This window comes from Brassica napus, chromosome A3 (genome assembly GCF_020379485.1).
Source record: "Brassica napus cultivar Da-Ae chromosome A3, Da-Ae, whole genome shotgun sequence".
Classification (NCBI taxonomy): domain Eukaryota; kingdom Viridiplantae; phylum Streptophyta; class Magnoliopsida; order Brassicales; family Brassicaceae; genus Brassica; species Brassica napus.
The window spans coordinates 6,371,036-6,389,913 of NC_063436.1; the positions used below are offsets into that span (position 1 = coordinate 6,371,036).

At 33.5% G+C, this 18,878-nt stretch overlaps 3 protein-coding genes across 4 annotated transcripts; 1 reads left to right on the forward strand and 2 right to left on the reverse strand.

Moving 5' to 3' along the window:
- Window positions 1-1,151: 1,151 nt before the first annotated feature.
- LOC106443385 (late embryogenesis abundant protein 49-like) lies at window positions 1,152-3,204 on the forward strand. The gene is made up of 2 exons (XM_013884949.3): window positions 1,152-1,916; window positions 2,017-3,204. Exons 1-2 carry the CDS (start codon window positions 1,827-1,829, stop codon window positions 2,458-2,460), a joined length of 534 nt encoding a protein of 177 aa, XP_013740403.1. The 5' UTR covers window positions 1,152-1,826; the 3' UTR covers window positions 2,461-3,204.
- Window positions 3,205-3,438: 234 nt separating this feature from the next.
- On the reverse strand, window positions 3,439-3,976 carry LOC106443384 (arabinogalactan protein 22). Its single transcript, XM_013884948.3, has 2 exons — window positions 3,773-3,976; window positions 3,439-3,697 (listed from the first exon to the last, which is right to left on the reverse strand). The coding sequence occupies exons 1-2, from the start codon at window positions 3,888-3,890 to the stop codon at window positions 3,624-3,626; spliced, it is 192 nt and encodes a 63-aa protein (XP_013740402.2). The 5' UTR covers window positions 3,891-3,976; the 3' UTR covers window positions 3,439-3,623.
- Window positions 3,977-4,138: 162 nt separating this feature from the next.
- On the reverse strand, window positions 4,139-6,390 carry LOC106441705 (DNA ligase 1-like). Of its 2 annotated transcripts, none has more exons than XM_048773806.1 (4): window positions 6,284-6,390; window positions 5,797-6,203; window positions 4,833-5,706; window positions 4,139-4,754 (listed from the first exon to the last, which is right to left on the reverse strand). In XM_048773806.1, exons 2-4 carry the CDS (start codon window positions 6,149-6,151, stop codon window positions 4,559-4,561), a joined length of 1,425 nt encoding a protein of 474 aa, XP_048629763.1. In that variant the 5' UTR covers window positions 6,152-6,203; window positions 6,284-6,390; the 3' UTR covers window positions 4,139-4,558. The 2 variants fall into 2 exon arrangements, with proteins under 2 accessions (XP_048629763.1, XP_048629762.1); XM_048773805.1 differs by having other exon boundaries at window positions 5,797-6,196; window positions 6,284-6,373.
- Window positions 6,391-18,878: the final 12,488 nt, after the last annotated feature.

The window sequence follows — 18,878 nt, forward strand, 5'->3', positions numbered from 1 at the left end:
ATGATCTATTTTAGATATTTTATCTAGATAAAAATGTTTTTCGTTTTTATATTTCATATATGTATTTAGATAAATCATCTATATTTGTTGGCTATTTTTTTAACTTGCATTTATATTCAGATGAACTTGTTAATAATGACTAAAATTGCGTTTTTTGGCGGAAAATATGTTTTTGTAGATTTGAAAGAAAAGTGCATTTTTACAGTTTTGACAGAAAGGTATGTTTTGTCGGGTTTGGTCGAAACAATATTTTTATGGTTTTGATGGAAAGATATTTTTTTTGCGGTGTTGGCAGAAAAGTGTGCTTTTAAGGGTTTGGCCGAAAATGCAATTTTGCGGTTTTGATGAAAAAGTGTTTTTTTGGTAGAAAATGCGTTTTTACGGATTTGGCCAAAATGACATTTTTGCGGTTATGACGGAAAAGTGCGATTGCGGTTTTGGTGGAGAAATGATTTTTTGCACTTTTAGTGGGAATTTTTTATTTTGCGGTTTTGGCGGAAAAATGTGTTTTTGACGGAAAATGTGATTTGCAGTTTTATGGAAAATGCGATTTTGACAAGAAAATACGTTTTACAGTTTGACAGAAAAGTGCGTTTTTGCGGTTTAAGCTGCAAAAGTGCAATTTTACGGATTTGGTTGAAAGTGCATTTTAACGGAAATGTGTATTTCTACGTTTTTTGCGGTTTTGGCAGAAAATTGCGTTTAATGGCGAACAATTACGTTTTTCAGTTCTGACAGAAAAATGTATCTGTAAAAAGTTAGGAGTTTTGGTTTGAAAAAAAATATTTTGGTTTTTAAAGGTTATTTTGTCATATATTATTTTGAGCCTAATTAGATGCATTTGCATTTATATGCGCATGGAAACATGCCCTCATTTGAGTAAAATTTGAAATGAATTTTCAAAAATACAGTAGGATGATTCATTCGTATGTTGCATTATAACGTGCATCTTCACCCAAATTAATTACCTTTTTATATTATTTAGGCAAGGTGTAAAAGTAATCTATTTTCTTGTTTCAAATTTATTTTCACCAATTACAAATAGTTGCAAAATTTAATTGTCTAAATTTTTTTATGCACTCATCGCCTTAACAATTTAGTGCATAAAATGATTAAACTAACACTAATTACTCAAAACTTCAAACTTTTACCTTAATTTTTTCTTTAAATATTAACTTTTAATTACTAAGCTATAATTTAAATATAGAATATAAAAATAAATTTTAACTTTTAGTTAAAGTTATTTTAGTTATTTTTCTTTTGTGTTAATTTTAGAATAAGTAGATGCTTCATTGATATCGATTAAGAGTATGCCTTTAATTTTGGATGATTCAATTGTAGAAAAACTAAAACTAAAAATATTTGATTTTAAAAATTTTAGTTTAATTTTTCTTAATATAATTGTATTTTTGAATATTTTATTCGAATATTGGTTTGGTCAAAACACCAGTCCGAACCTGCACTGCACGTATACCTTATTTTGCAAGAGCATGACGCGTGTCTTCAAATTTGTTGTTTGGGCTCTAATAATGTCTTTCGAAGAGGCCCAAAGGTATCATCATCCGGATTGGTCTCTCACCTCATCATTGCATCGATGGGACACTGTCGCGCAAGCAGTCAAATGTGACACGTGGACTGTTATAAGCTGACGTGTCGAATGTACTTTCATCAGGTGGAGGATAAGTAAAACGTTACGGAACCGTTTCGTCACTTTCCGTTATCTTATTTAAACTAAAGAGGGGAACAAAGAGATGCAATAAGATAATCGAAGTCAAGCGATAAAAATAAAAAAAACCAATAACAAAGATCGAACAACTCTACAAGAGATGACTGCATCAAAGGATGGCGCTAGTAGTTTCACTAACATTTCTGTAGAGGAGCACTTTAGCGTCTCTCAATCTACTTCCGGTGGACAGGTAATAACTATAACTATATATATTAAGACTATAAGTAACTGAAATAACTGTAAAGTATGTAATCATATTAATATATAATGCTGTGCAAATCTTTTGACAGTTTGTAGGCCCCACAGAAGAAATTTCAACGGCGGCTGATGCACTTATAGGGAGGTCGGCGACATTGACGGAGGCTCTCAAAGCAGCGGCCATTAACGTAGGCCATAAGCCAGTGGAAACAACTGACTTAGCTGCCATAAAAGAGTTGGAAGCTAGAGCTACCGGAGGCAAAATAGAAAGAGGCGATAGTGTAACCTCCATGGCAAATGAGGCGGTTGCTCGAAACAAAAAAATAGGTAAAGAAGATGACAAGAAGATTCGTCTCCGCGACATTGTCGCCGAGATTGATGTGAGGGTAACGAGAGACAGGTCAGTGACGAGTGAAGACGCGGAAGCAGTGGTTCAGGCTGAGCTCAATCATTCTCCCTATAACCATGTTATTCCTGGAGGCGTCGCTGAGTCTGTGGCTGCAGCTTATAAATTAAATCGTAGTCCCTCTATGTGATATTAATTACTTTGCGATGTATATAAAAACATATGACATATTACGGTCTTATGACGTTTGTTGGCCTCTCTTTAGTTGCACAAAATGAATTATATATTATAAGAACGAGCGTATAGATTTCAAAAGTATAGAAATAAATAAATAAAAATATCTGGGACAATAGAATTCAAGCATATATACAATTCAAAATCTGCCAGAGTAGAGATATTTGCAATTCTGAATCTGAGAGATGTAAGTGCATTTCATTTACTATGAAATGGTTATACCTTATATGATGACTGATGGGAGTAGGCTTGCCGTTTTTAACCGAACCGAACTTGTGGAACCAAACCGAAATTTTGGTGAATTCGGTAATGGTAATGGGTAATGGGTAATGGTAATGAGTTCGGTTTAGTTCGGCAACTTTATTAAAAAAATCGATTTTTGGTTCGGTAATCGGTTAGTCCAGTTTTTAACATTTTTTGTTAACCAAATTTCAAACAAAACAAATCTAAATTATGAACCAAATTAACCGAACAAACCAAACAAACTGAAATTATCTGAATTTGACAAAATTTAACCAAATTGTTAACCGAAATATCATCGAAACCAAAAATTTCAATTAGTTTCGGTAAAAAATATTTAAAACCGAACTATCCGAAATATTTTTATAGAATCAGTTCAGCGAGATTTTGATCAAACCGAACTGTTCAAATTCCAAATTACCTGAACTCACATGCCTAGATGAAAGTACCATTATTGTCTCCGAGTTTATTTACATTGGCACAGTGCAGACTCACAATCACGATCCACCGGAGAGAGTGTGAGACAACTAGCTAGTGAGAAGGTGGACTTACCGCATGGTACGTTGTTAAACAAGAGAGGAAGTGATTCAATAGTTAAACTCTATCTAGACTATACTATCGTGGTGGATATTTGTTAAGATGAATATGATTTTTTTTCTCAACTTCAACTCATCATTAACTAATTAAAAAATGTTTTAAAAAAAAATAATTAAAAAATGTTACAACGAATAATCCAACCAACAAAAACAGAACAAAAGCATGATGCCAAAACCTAATTCTCTCTTTTTTTTTTTTTCATTTTCCTACAAATCTCACGTCACAAGAAAAGAAAACAAACACTAGGAAACAAAACCATTGTTGTGGATGGATTCATCAAGTTCAGTGAATGAAATAAGTCAACGCCAAAGCCACCATCATTAGAACAAACGCTATCCCCTGATCTATCGATGTTCCTGCCGCAACCCGAAATCAAAAACAAATATCAATAATCATCTTCTTTTTATCGTAGATTATTATAAATATCTTACCGTCGCTGGTTGGTGCGGGAGCTGGCGAAGGTGATTGCGCATGAGCAACCGGCAAGAGAATCACCGAGATGATGACGAAGACGGCAAGAATCTCCAACGGAAACTTCAAGGACGCCATTCCTTCTGTTAATCTCCGGTGACTATTCTGGTGACCGGTGAGGGAATCTCTTTTCCTCAACAAAGATAAGTAAAAATGCCGATTGGTGAAAGAACAAGAGAAGCTATAAGATTCGATTATATAGTAAAAGGACATGCCTCGAGGAACGTGGGGCCCAAACGCCTCGGGACCACACGTATCTCACATATCATGTCTGTCTCGAACTCTCATCACTGTGTATGTAGTATTTTTAATTAGTTTTAATTTCAAAATTAGAGGTTTAACGAGAAAACGGTTAATAATGTTCTGTTTCTAAGCTGTGTGAGAGAAGGATCAAATTAAAATTTAAAAAAATCTCCAGCCTGTTTCTCTCAATCTTTCCTGATGCTTTGTAATAAGCCGGTTTATAGCTAATAATAATCTGGTTTAGAGCTAATAATAATCCGGTTTAGAGCTTGTAATAACCCGGTTCAGAGCTTGTAATAACCCGGTTTAGGACTTAACCGAAATTAACATCTCTTCAGCATGATTATCGTCCAAATCATCCCCTTCCATTTACACAAAAAGCGAATGCAGGCTCTAATTACATTAGATTAATCTCAAACAGGTTTAAAATTTACAAGAAAATCAAACCTTAAGAGCTAGCTACTGCGTTATTATACTACCATAACGAACATGCTCACCAAAACTCATGGAGATGGAGGAGCAGCGAAGAATGGATCTTCTCTGTTGTTATAAATCTCGAACAGCTGCTTCGAGTAATGTCTTGCTAAATCACTACAAATCTCAACCGCGTTACACTCGAACCTCCGCAACTCCTCAACCGATTTCTTCAAATCACCCTCGGGATCTCCATCCGTCAGAAACTGCCCTATGCGAGTGCCCCTAATCATCACATCATTCAAGAAACATTAGCCGGTTTGTTTAAGTTATTGTGGGGTTTCTTTCTTTTATTTTAATTACCTGTCGGCGTCAGCCATGCTGAAACCGCGACCGTTAGCGACGTGACTTGAACGTGTTGCCTTCTCGCCTTCTGTTTGAAACCTGTACAGAACGCAAACCGCTCTCATACAAAGCTCGGGGTCTTTCCCGAACGCTGCCAGCATCTCTCCCTCGAGGTCCCATTTATGTTCCCCGGGTTTCTTGTCCCTCCTTAGTCTTGCCATGACGTCAGCATAACCGGTTTCTCCATCAGATCCCTCCTCCTCCTCCTCCTCCGGTACGGCACCATCAGATCCCTCCTCACTCGCAGACTCATCATCATCAACTATAAACCCATTCAAACTCTCTCCCTCGCTCTCCCGCTCTGACTCTTCTTCTTCCGTATCATCATCATCGTGAGCATTACCAGTTATCGGGATTCCCACAAGTCTCTCTGTTCGATGTCCTTCGATCTCTTCTAGAGGTCGTCTCTGTTTTCTCAGCCTTGAGGACACTCGACGCTGCCTCCTCGACCCTCCAGAGACATTATTATCTCCCGCGCTAGGTGCATCAACCTCATGTTTCTGTGGTGGTTGTTTCAGGTTCTTGAGTGTTGCAATCGGTATGTTATCATCATCATCATCATCATTCTCTGAATCACTCGTGATAACCCGTTTCCTCTTACGAGCGTTTGTGTTACCTTCACAAGCTTCCACATCTTCATCTTCGCATTCCTCCTCACCAACACTTCTCTCCTCTGTTTCACTATCAGATAGATCAACTACATCGGTGGATTTGCCACCATCACCTTCAAACACCAACATCTTATTAACCCGTCTACGAGTAGACGCATCATCTCTGTTTCTCCCTGACATATAATCTTTAACCGGTGTGGTAACACAAGGTGTAGTACAGCCTGCATGAAGAAAAAACGAACCCACACATAAACTAAAATACAAAAGAAGATTTGATCTATAATTTAAGTTTCTAAATTCACTAATCTCACCTGAAACATGATGATTAACTAACCCTTCCCTACACAACGACTCGATCTTTTTCTTTCCTAAACCAGCTAACTCCAACCCTACCTTCACATCCTCATCTAACTCCACTTCCCCAACCCTAAACGCACCGAGTTCATCTAGCTTCCTAACCGTCTCCGCGAGCTTCTCAAACTTTCTCTTCCATTCATCTGCTCTTCCCTCAGCAACCTGTTTCTCAAACTCCAACGCTTTGTTCACCATCATCTGCTCAACCAACGAATCATCATCAGACTCTTTCAGTTTCCTCACCTCTTCTTCCAACACTAACTTCTCCGACTCCAGTTCCTTAAACCTCGACTCAAGTACCTCAAACCTCATCTGCACCCTTTCTTCTAACCCAAGACAGATCCCTCTTCGTAAACCCTAGAATCTAAAAAATAAAAAACCCTAGAATCAAACGAGTCTCTGTAATTAAACAAACATAGAGGATCAGAGAGATCTTACACGTACCTTAGTTTTGTTTAGAAGAGAAGCGAAAGAAACGGTTTCTGGTTTTCTTATGTGGAAGTGAACTGTAACGGACATCATCAAAACCCTAGTGAACTCAAGGGAGTACGACGCGTGTTTAGATCTGCCACGTGTTGACGATTGCGATTCTTAGTGGGCTTGCTTATGGGCCCATAAGAAGGATAAGCTAGTTCTACTACATGCCGTTTTTCTAGTAATATAATGTCACGCAGTTCTCCTCTCTAAACTAAGAATTAACCTATTCATTGCTACGGTAATGTCTTCACCAATATAAACATAGCTGCGATATTTACTAGCTCATATTATTCAAATAACACATCAATTTTCGTGTCCTCCTGTTTTCTGCTACATTAAAGAATCGTCTAAATGGTCTCACCTATGGGAGGGATAAGAGGGGTAAGTCAATTTACTTCTGGCCCATTTTCATGTCTGGTGGCATTGGATTCTTGATGAATAATGGAACGGAAACCTCTGGAGTGTACAGAGTGTTTTAAATGGAAACAAGACAAGAAAATTATTTTATAGGTCCACAATCTTAAGATGAAGGAGCAGACATTCTTTTATGAGATTGTGCTCTTTGAATTCACTTTTCTCCCTCTTGTCTCAAGTTCAAAAAAAATTTAATGCTTTTTTACCCGTTGGTTAATTTCAGGAGAGCATTTGTATAATCTGTCAACTCTAATGATTACATTTCCAAAAAAAATACTTATTTTTGTAATTTAAGGAATGCATGGAGATTTAGATATTGATTCGGATACATATTATTTTTGCAGATATTGATTTTATTTTTTTTGAAAATACTCCATTCATATATTATAAAGAAACTGGATCGGGTTCAAATCATGTCCAAGTGAGTTTTGGTGCTGATGTGTAGGAACCGAAAAGTAATGAACCAACCTAGATCCGACTTTGCTTTCGTTTAGTAATTTTAAGCTTATTGTCGGGTTTTTTTTTCGTAGTGGTGCTTGAGTATAACTTTATATTCTCTCAGTTCCAATGGTTCTCTCTAAAGTGTTCTTCTGGTGTGAATTCAGTGATAGTGTCCCTGACTTTTTCAGAATTTTGAAGAAAAAAAAATTGTTCTTCGATTTATTCGAGTTTTTGTTATCTATTTGTTCCCAAACTAAGTTAAGATTTTTTTTATTTGGTTCTGGTATAACTAATATAAGTGAACACTTTTCAAATGTATATCTTTTTTAAATCGTTCTAGTAGTTGCAAATTTGAAAAGATGCACGCACCACATCACAAAAAGTGCATAATCATAACCACTCATTATGGTTTTAGTAGAAGATGGAGACATGACATTCGCTTGTGGGCTCTTCAAATCTAATTTGCAATCAAATGTATCATGGGTCCCCACGAATTTGGGGAAGCCATTTCTTCTCTAACTCTAGCCGAAATTATTACTTCGCCCAAATTATTTAGTAAATAAAACACTTTTAGGATTCATGATCAGTACTGATTTAACAAATCATCCTTTGATGGATGAAAGAGTATATCATTTCTTGCTCTTTGATTCGAGGTCACACAAAATGGTACGTCGCCTTTATGAACCAAATTTTATGGACTGACTCTCAAGACACTAAAGTGACTTACAAAATTAAACACTGGTAACAAAGAAGTGCGCCGGTCTAGCATTAAGAGGAAGAGCTTAGGACAACGTAAACTTATCAGTATTAGGTAATCCTGTTATATGAACTAAGTTGCTATTGTTTGAACAGACGAAGTTTAGTTGAGTCTCGACAAGTGAACAATAAAAAGAAGTTGGGTCTCGACTCATTAGCTTTCGAAAATAAGTTTTAACACTTTCATAATAAATGGAGTAGATTACTGCATATCGGAAATTAAAGAAACAAAAATGAGCTAAGTTACTTTGTACTTTTTAGGAAACCCCTTCGTATTAGAAACATAATTACTACCTACGATATTTGTCTTTCATAGATTATGAAACTCATGATCTGTACCTAATCATAATATGGCACATTGGGATGAGAAGAGAGAAAGCGCAATAAAGCGTCTCTCATGTATTTCGTGGGAAGAGTAAATGATATTTCAGATCTTCGTAGTGATTAAAGTTTGAGTAGGACCCAACTCATTCACGTCTTCAGCTACTTCTATATTTTTGTTTCTACTAGAATCGATTTTAAATTTAACCCACATAAACAAATAGAAAATAGTGCTATTAGATATAAAAAAACAGAGATATATAACCTCGTAGTTATATACACAACAATATATCCGTGTGACCGTGTCCTAGTGAGTAGTGACTGCCGAATTACTGAGACGAGAAACGTTTAGGCATGTAATAAGTTAAGTAGGTTGCAGGCAGAAATTATGGAAATTAAATTATTGTCATGTAGATGTAATGAAAGCACATATTTTTTTTTTTTTTTTTGTCATCGACTTTTACAGACTCATACTGACTCTGTAAACCAAACTGGGTGATCCGCATCCATGTGAACGACGAAAGACGGCTGCTTCCTAACACTACGTGCTAGTCTATCCGCCTTTGTATTTTGCGTTCGGGGTACATAGATAATCTCTGATCGGGTAAAACTCTCTTGCAGGATCTTGATATCATCCAAATAATTTGCAAAAGCAGGCCATTCCTCTGGTGTTGAAACCATCTTCACCAATTGAGAACAATCCGTTGCAAACGTAACCTGAAATTGACGTAAATTCCTCATGCATACCATTGCCCAGAGTAGCGCTTCCATCTCCGCATGAAGAGGAGAGAGACAAGCCCTAACATTCCTTGCCCCCAACAAACCATCAAATCCTTCGAAAGTACTATACCAACCTTGACCTGAAAAGGAATCCCCCTCTTTCCATGAGCCATCCGTAAAACACCATCTTCCTGGGATTGACGGCATAATCGTGGCTACTATTGGTGGGGTAGCCCTCTGCTCATTCAATATTTGTGCCTCAGCCCATAAAGTTGATTCTGTTTCTGCCAGTTTAAGTGTATCCAAAGAATCAATATCCAGATCACTGAAAACTTTATTATTCCTAGCTTTCCAAATATACCATAGTATCCATGCAAACTGATGATCTTCCATTTGCGGAACCACTCTCCAGAACAGATGATCGATGTTTGTGAAGAGAGCACTTGTCGGAAAGATAGCTGGATTTGATGGTATCTTCGAAAGAGCCCAAACCTGCATTGCTGGAGGACACTCAAAGAACACATGGTTAATAGACTCTTCCTGAGCTCCACATCTTCCACACGAAATATCCCCTTGTATTCCCCGTGCATGTAAATTTTTCTTTACTGCTATACATCCTGTCACTAGTTGCCATAGAAAATGTTTTAACTTTGGTGGGCAACGTATTTTCCAGCAGTTAGCCTTCAGAGCATCCACTGTGGGTCCAATTAATAATGGTAGTTTGTCCCTATCTGGATAGAGCCGTTCTACCTGGTATCCTGATTTGACCGTATATTTTCCAGACTTTGTGAAATGCCATCCATCCCTGTCTATCCTCTGAATCCTGCTTAGTGGTATACTTTCTATAAGTTTCGCATCCTGTGGATCTACCAAAGCCCGAATTGCCTGTGAATTCCAAGTGTGTGAGTTAGAGTCAATGAGAGACTCCACTGTAAGGTCCGAATATAAATTGTGTTGATTTTTGTTTGCTGGTCTCGGGCGACAAATATGTAATAGTAGTAGCCATGGAGTAATAGTATTAGTCCTTTAAAGAATTTTGAATATGTTGAACAAAAAAGGATCTTTAAATATTAAATGGCGAAAAAGATAACGATTGGTTCCGAAATCCTTTTTTTGAATCTTTTTTAAGTATGAACTAGATTTTGACCCGTGCAACCGCACGGGTGTTTGTTTTCACTTTTCTATACATAAATTATTGTTTTAAAACATAAGTGGTATATATTTTTAAAGTTAATCATGTACTTAAATATTTATATAACTATTTCAAATACAATAATTTTATAATTTACATGTTATAAGTAATTAATTGTTTAAACCTTATGTATTTGCCGCTTCTTATTATATATTTATCTTATTGTATTTGCATTTAGTTATTAAGCAAATTAATATATTCATGAGAAAATATATTTAAAAAATATTTTGTATTTAATTTATGCTAAATTCTGACCCGTATTTTAAAACTGGATTTCTTTTTACCAATATTTTTATGATTATTAATTTTAGGTAATTTATTATTGTATATATAAAAGTGTAAGATATGTTAATTTTTAGATATGTATTATATAGTTTGTTAATTTTAAGTCGTTCTATCATCATATTATATTTTAAATAAATAGTTTTATATTTATGAAAATAAAATTTATAAATTTATCAATTGAATATAATTTTATCATATTTATTTTAGTATAATAATTATATTTTAACAGGATCATGACTATAAAAGTAGATAAAATAGGATATAATTTATTTATTTTCATTTCTAAACGATAACTTAAAATACATTAAGTTATTGTTTAAATATTACACAGAGTTATTAGAATTTTTAAAATATAATATATACATATATATTATATTTAAAATTAAAATATATTATGATTAAAGTAGTTACAAAGATTTTATATTATTAACTTAAAAAAAATACATGTTAATTTTTATACATGTATTATATAGTTTGATAATGTTAACCCATCTTACCAACATATTAGATTTTATTTTTGAACATAAATATTTTATAATTACGAAAATAAATTATATAAATATATAAATTTAATACAATTTTATTATATTTATCTCAATATAATAATTTTAATTTAATATGATTGATTATGATTATATAATAACTAAAATATTATAGATTTTTTTATTTTTCATTTTATATAACTGAATATATTAATGTATAATAATATTTTAAACTAATTTCGAAATTAGTGAAAATATTTAAATATAATTTCAAAAATGAAGATCTTGCAAAAATCTTCTTAAACAGATTTGTTAGAATTTTAAAATAAATATATTTATATTTAAAATGAAAAGATATCAAAAGATACTGTGATTAAAATATTTTTAAAATTATATTTATTATTAGTCTGAATTAAAATATTGTATGAATTTCTATGAATAGGTCCATTAGGTCCATTTCTAAAAAAATCACACATGAATCAAGGTTGTGACTTCTGTTTTAATATATAAGATTTTAATCCTCTTTTCTTGAAAATTTGACAATGATTTTTTGTGTACATGTATTTTTTTGGCCTTCCGTTTTCTAAGGAGAGGTCATTTGTGATAATAAATGAGAGCTTCAGGAAGATGAAGATAAACTAAGAAAGAAAAGAGCAGATACAAATAACTAAAAACGTTTTTGAAGCAATAATTAATTAAGAGATATAATCAGGAGGCGTGATAAAGATAGCAGTAGTTAGTGTTACATGTACTAGGTCCCTTTCCGGGTTACGCCCGGGTTAATTATTTATAAACCTTAATTTATGAAGAATATTGTAGAACTTTCATGTGAACATATTACTCTCTTTACTGGGTGAATGTTACATATAATTTTTTCTTGCATTTTCATGTAACAAAAATATATATTTTTTAGTTTTCTAAAATACCAAAACTAAGTTATGAATACATAAATAGTCCGGATGATGTTGAGAAGTTGTTATTAGTTGTATTTCTTTGATTATTATCTCATGAGTTGTAGATGGAATAATTTCTTTGTTGTTGATAGAATAATTTCTTTGTTGTTGATTTATTTTTATTTTTTTCTCTTGCTACTTCTTTTGATATCATATATGATATAATATCAAATTTTAGTTTTTTTTCATTTTTGATTGAAATTTTGAATAATCTATATTATTTCTGATGAAATGGATTCTTTTTAATAGTGTCGTGAAAATTACTAAACAAATATAATATATATCATATACTCAAGCATACAAAGAAATATTTTTACTTTACCATTGTTCACACTCTTAAAATAAGAAAATTATAAATGTTTCGTCTTAAATTTTTGATTAACTATTCACTGATTACATTATTATTATTTAACGTGTTGAGCTTTTTTTATATATGGGTTGAAAATATGTCCCCTTATATTTATTTGATCAAATTTTTGCATCCAAAATATTATTGATACTTTATATATTGTAAATAACTAAATATATGAAATTAATATTTTAGTAATATATGTGTTGATTTAGAAGGGGGATCAAATGTATTTTAACTAACTTAGAAACGGTATAGGTTTAAATGTTCAGTGATTAGTACTCATAATATCATATTTTTTAGAAAATGTCATTTGATTGAAAATAGTAAAATACTTTTCTTTTTGAAACTATAATAGTAAAATACTTGGTTAGTAATAAGTTTGTAAGACTTGTAGTTTCTTTTTCTATTTCGTTAACATAACATTTCCCTTAAGTACAACAAAACTTGTATTATAACAACCAACTTTTAGTTTGGATTTTTGGTAAAAGATTGTCGAGGATCCATGTGAGATTAGCACACTCATCGAACCAAGAAAGGAATTCTTATATTGATCAAAGAGTACTATTACCTTTCTTCACAGTTTCACTTTTGTCTTTCTAGTGACTGGATCAAAAATATTGAATCAATATATAATACCAAGAATAATATTTGTACCAGTTGACTTTCAGTTATAACAATATATCAAACATCAAAACATGAGGAATGGCTTAGACATATATCTACAGCAGGAACTCCAAAACACAATGAATTATTATAATCTGGAATCAATGGTGGCAATGTGTATAGAAATTAACCATAGAACAAAGAGTTGCGTGGACACTAAATTGAAGAAACCGAAGAAAAAAAAACAAAGCAAGGAATCACACCTCTGATCATGTTTCCGCAGCTTCAGGGGATTCATAAGAGCCTGTGTTACTTGCTCTGCTAGCCAAATCCGGAAAAGAGACAGCAACCAAGAATGAAAATGTTAAGCAACAAAGCAAGCTGTAACATTATTTGTGCTATAACATTACATTCATTTGTTTCTGAACAGTTCTTGATCTCTTTTTTGGTCTTCGAGGAGGTTATCAAGTGAAAATGTTATGCTTCACCTTGTCAAAACGGTTCACAGATTTCCAAAAGTAAAAGCTAATGTGAAACTCACCATTGTTATCTCATGTAGACAATACAGTGCCAAAGTATTTTGACGAAGGTTATTCTGTTTTGGTTCCTGATGTAGATAGAAACATTCAATATTAGGGTATAGAGAAAGATACAGTTCACAAACTGAAAGGAACAACAAACCAAGCAAACAGATCAGCGAAGAACCAATAAAACACAAACATGAAGAAGACAAAGTGCTGGTTAAAAAAATGACAAAGTTCAAAAACAACTGAGACTTTGAATAAATATCAAAACTCAGACGATCAATCTGCGGTGTAGCCGGCTTCAAATTAATTTTGTTTTTGAATTACAAACTCTGAAACGGATAAAAAAGAAACAAAGAACAAAAAAAAAATGATCTCTCTTTGTGTGAGGAACAATAACACAAAAAAAGGAAAGACCTTATAGTTGAGAAGATTGAACCGATGAATTTGATGGATATAACATACCTTTTTATAGTTGAGGTAATCTCCAGGATTCAGAGAAATGAAGTAATGGTATATGCATTCAATGATGGATTGCGTGAGGAGTGGAGAATAATGATTCAGTGTACTTTGTAACGTTTCTAGCATTGTACTTGGTGAAAGTTTTGGAGGATGTGTCATATCCAGCGTCAGCACCAAATGACTGGTGTATCTAGAGTGGCTGTTACATCGATCAATGGGTTCTGCTTCAAAGCTGCGGTACGGAGACTGCTGCATGGTCATGGAAGTACTGGACCTCAAGTTGTTAACAGATTTCATAAGTTGATGGTATCAATCTCAAAACCACTGAAATGCATACACAAAAGGGTTATTACTATTATTTTTTAAACCTTGCCAGAACTGTTGTCAGGGACTTTGAAAGAGACGATGGCTTTTGTCGACGGGAGGATCTCAGTGAATGTAACCGTTGTCAAAACCTGCCAAGCAAAGATTAAGTGAGAAATTAGTGACGGTGTTTTACAAATGTTTACTTACTAATAGTGAACCAAGTCGCACCGTCACTATCCTCAGGCTTGAGAACAATTGAGTAGCCACCTTTAGCAACTTAATCTTGTGTTGTCTTCAAGTGAGCAAGAAAAGGATCAAGTAACCTTGTAGCTATCTTCCTAGGATTTCTATCAGATGTTCCAACAGAGACACATGGTGACAAAAGTTAGCGATTTAACAGTCACTGTCACAAAGCTTAACTAAACATTATGGGATCAATAGCCATTTCAAGGCTTCTATTCTTATCAAGAAACATAAAAATGCAATCTTTTGACTTTTACATAACAATATTTTCAGAAAAGTTACAGTTTCGAACACAAAGTTGAGCATCCGATGTTTGTAACTAAACAATTTTGATCAATTACAACTAAAGAGAAAGAAGTTATTTTACCAGGTTTGAGTGTAAGTGAACTGAAATGCAACCAAATAAACTTATAAAGTCAGTGAGAAGATTTCATCGCAAATCTTGAAACTTTTCAGATTCCAGATCATCGGAAGAATAACCCACAAAGCGAAAATAAGAAAGAAACAAACATTGCAGAAATAGATGGTTCAGCTATGAGGAGAGGAGAATAACAGAATGGATATACATACCATGATTCGACCCGCTTCAGAGACTGTTGTTTGACCGAACTGGATTCACTGGTAACGCAGCTCCGCTTCTACCAAGCCTGCAGATACATCACTGAAGAATTGGGTGATGGCTATGGTGAATTAGCTGAACCAATAGTAAGCGTACAGAGTCTGAGGGAATCAAATAATCTCATCATAGTTACGGGTCTATACCTGTAAGCATGCCTCTCTCGCCGTGATGTATTTGTCGTGTATGATGGTGGAGCATAGAATCAGAGGATATGTTTATATATTGTGAAAAAGGGAGTTGGAACCTGAAGAAAGGCAGACATGAACATATGAAAGGCATGTGTGTTCGTTCGATCTAGAAATTCGGCATTGCCAATGGCTACGGAAGACTTTTTGGTGGATTACCATCCATTGGGAGGAATGTTATAGAAATTGAGAGGAAGGAAGGTGAAAGGAAGACATAAGTGGGATTTCTGGAGGATTCATTGATCAATTATGGAGTAGTGTGCTGATTGATCGACGAACCGTTGAGGAAGATGAAACGATGAATCTTTCAAAAAAAAAAAAAAGATGAAACGATGAAGAGAGGATGTCGAAGAAATGATCAAGATCTGCGTTTTAAGGATTCTGGTGTATTGGGCTACTGGACCAAAATATCATATATACTAATTAATAACAAAACATGTGCATTAATAACTAATATAGCCTAACAATGTTGTGGGCTTACGGATCAGCAACAAAATCAGCCCAATTAGAGTGTGACATGGCAAAAATAATGAATTCTGATTGGTTGATTATAATTAATCTGAGGAGCAATGTGGGAGCTTTATATGTTCCTTTTAGTATAGAATAGATTATTATTATTATTATTATTATTATTATTATTTTATTATTATTATTATTATTATTATTATTATTATTATTATTGTTGTTGTTCTTTTGCTTATCTTTATGATTTTTCATTATATATGTATTGATTTCTCTCTTAAGAATGCTATCAGCCTATCAACGCAAGCCCTTGACGTATCTCAAAGAAACATTTAATGCTGGGTTTCAAACTGATTTTATCTCGAAGTTGCAAACTTAGGGTTTTGCTTGTTTCGTTCTCTGAACCCATCGTAGGACGTAGATGTAGCATTTAGCAATTTAAGGCATACTGTGTTTTGTTCCACATTGCGACTCTGAATTAGTGACAAAATTTGCAACTACAGTCGCCCCGTATAAGCTTTAAAGCTAATATACGCGATTTTCTATAAATTATGACAACCTAACGTTTACATCCTATACATATATAATTCATATGTGTGTTTGCGTTTTGTTGTTTGTAACCCAAACGCGATTGATTCAACCACTATAAGAAGAGTGCCGTCTTAGTGGAACGATATCTTAGTTCGAGTCTGGTACAAGAGCTGAGAAGAAATAATTTACGATGTCGAAGATCATTTGAAATTGTTGTCTTGGTTATCTCTAGAAGACTGCATAACAAAAAATTTTACCTATAAAAATTTAAGCATTTGTGTTCTCATAACTGAAGAGATGATATAGGCCAAGACTCATAACTAAAGAGGTAATATACCAAAAAAAGTTAAACTACAAACTATCTGTTTAATTAGTTCCAAATATTATTGTTTCTTTGTCTACATAACTAATTCATTATCCATCTTATTCATTAAAAATATCAGAATATCTTACAAATGACCATCTATAATCTTCACACCTTTGTAAAGTTCAAACGATAAACTAAATAAAACATCCAACTTTGGTTGAGCTCATGTGCTCACTCTCATCTCTAAGTCTGTATTTGAGCATTTGTTATCCTAGTTCTGCTTTGGTATTTTCAGCTCATGGTAGCTTTGTTATATCCTCTCTAAGTGGAGGTTAACTTTTTCTAATGAAAGTTTAGTTTGACCAAAAAAAATACTAAAGGATCCAACTCTGCAAATAGATAATTTAAAACAAATTTGAGAGTATCTGTAAATGTGAAAACATGGATGCATGTATGATGACAAATTGACAAGTGTGCATGTGGGTGAATGAAAAAGTAGAATCTCGGGCACGGAGAAGGCGTGTCCGATCATTGAAAGCCGCCCACCATTTTTATTATATTGGTTTCCAAGTACTGATCTCTGCTCAATTTGTAGATATTTTGTTTCGTGAACTAACTACTCTCTCTTTGCTCTCTTTCTCAACCTCAATTTGTTTTGATTAGTTTCCTTAAAAATTAATGCTTATTTTAAAGGACAATATATTTCACCGTTTATACGCTCTTTTAGTCGCTCGTGTTTTTTTTGATTAGTAATTAATAATTATCAACGCCAACCCATGACTTCTTAATTGAGAGCACATGAAGAATATAATCAATGTTTCGTCATATCATACCATATCAAATAAATTCTTGCAATCGATTTTTTCATTAGTGAATTTTTTTTTTGCATAAAATAGTGAATTTAAGAAATAAATATAGCAAGACAAAACCGTACGAATATTAGGACCATGTCATAGTCTCCTTAATATATATCCGTATATATATGAAGCTGAAAAGCATCTTGGATCCGTGTCATATCTAAAATTAATATCATGCATGCATAAGTAACCTTTAGTTACATTACTATGTTTGATATATATACAAAATTACTCATTAGTAAAGGAACCATTCACTAAAAAAACATATATGATCTCTTTAGTAGATGTTGTTTTCAACAATTGAACTATTTTGTATACAAAATATTGATCTCTATAATTTTATTTTTTTGGATAAGTTCTCTATAAATTTCGGCTACAAACAAAACCTAATTTTAAGGAGAACATACCCGTTACTAAAAAAGACACGTGGTCAGGTAAACAATATCTGACAGCCAACATATTAACTTCAAACCTAACGTCTACCTGGTCTTGTCTTGCCTCCATCTTCTTAAATTTTTGTTTATTTTCCTAAAAAACAAAATCTTATTGGATTATTGTCATCATTATTACGGAGTATATACGTTCATGTACAAAATAGTTCAAAATTTTGAAAGGCAAGTTCAAATAAAGGGTGGCTCCTCAAGAATCAATTTGATTTTGAAGAGACAAATTGAGGCACCCCAAGTATGTCATCAGACATCAGTTATTTATTGCATTGGATCAAGTTCCCCTTCTATCACTTTAAAGACGAACTTACAAAAAGGTGTATAGATACTGTATTTCATTTTTCTTAATATTATATAGTATTCTTAAACTTATATTTTATTTGGGGTTGCTTTTAAAAGAAATAAAATTAGTGAAAACTTTTTGTATCTATACCGTGTTTATGAAACATGGTAAGGATCCATTTGAGCAGAACTAACTTTAAATAAACCGATCGATTTTCCAAATCTTGAAACAAAAGATAGCGAAACCAAACTAAGGACGGAGTGGAAAAAGGTAGACAGCAACAAGTAAGAGCATCTCCGATAAAATTCTATAACCTCTTTTATTATTTACTCTAAAATGTATAATAATTCTATTATAGAATTGAATTTGTATCAATGGTGTTACTCTATTATAGAGTAATTTTATTAGAGCAAATCTAACTATATAATAAAATTATTTTATTATTTTAGAGTAAATTCTAGAGTGGAAAATAGTGTTCGGTTCAAAATGGTCTAAGAAGCTGAGTGGAAGGGATTTCAAATAATAAGTGTACTGAAAAGAATGAAATAAAGAGGAATAAACATGTGTCTAAATGTTAGTTTTGACTCGGCTGCGGGTACGTTTGGAATTGGAACTGGTCTATCAGCTGTAGAAGCGTCTAAAGGTTAGTGTTGTTAAATAATTGATCCATAATGCGAATGTACAAAGATATCATTAAATTGATTGTCTCACTAGCGAGGGCGCTAAAATAAATGTGAAATCAGTAAATTTCAAACACCCTTTTCTTTCTTTCGTGTAAATGTTTACTCGAAAGACGTGATTGGTTGGACCATTCGCAA

Bases quoted from the DNA above. Each gene is read 5' to 3' on its own strand.
- LOC106443385 (XM_013884949.3), top strand. From the start codon at position 1,827: ATGACTGCATCAAAGGATGGCGCTAGTAGTTTCACTAACATTTCTGTA. The intron at 1,917-2,016 runs GTAATAACTATA...ATCTTTTGACAG, and splicing joins AATCTACTTCCGGTGGACAG to TTTGTAGGCCCCACAGAAGA.
- LOC106443384 (XM_013884948.3), bottom strand. From the start codon at position 3,890: ATGGCGTCCTTGAAGTTTCCGTTGGAGATTCTTGCCGTCTTCGTCATC. The intron at 3,698-3,772 runs GTAAGATATTTA...GGGTTGCGGCAG, and splicing joins TCCCGCACCAACCAGCGACG to GAACATCGATAGATCAGGGG.
- LOC106441705 (XM_048773805.1), bottom strand. From the start codon at position 6,361: ATGATGTCCGTTACAGTTCACTTCCACATAAGAAAACCAGAAACCGTT. The intron at 5,707-5,796 runs GTGAGATTAGTG...TTCTTCATGCAG, and splicing joins AGTTAATCATCATGTTTCAG to GCTGTACTACACCTTGTGTT. The intron at 4,755-4,832 runs GTAATTAAAATA...TGTGATGATTAG, and splicing joins AGCATGGCTGACGCCGACAG to GGGCACTCGCATAGGGCAGT.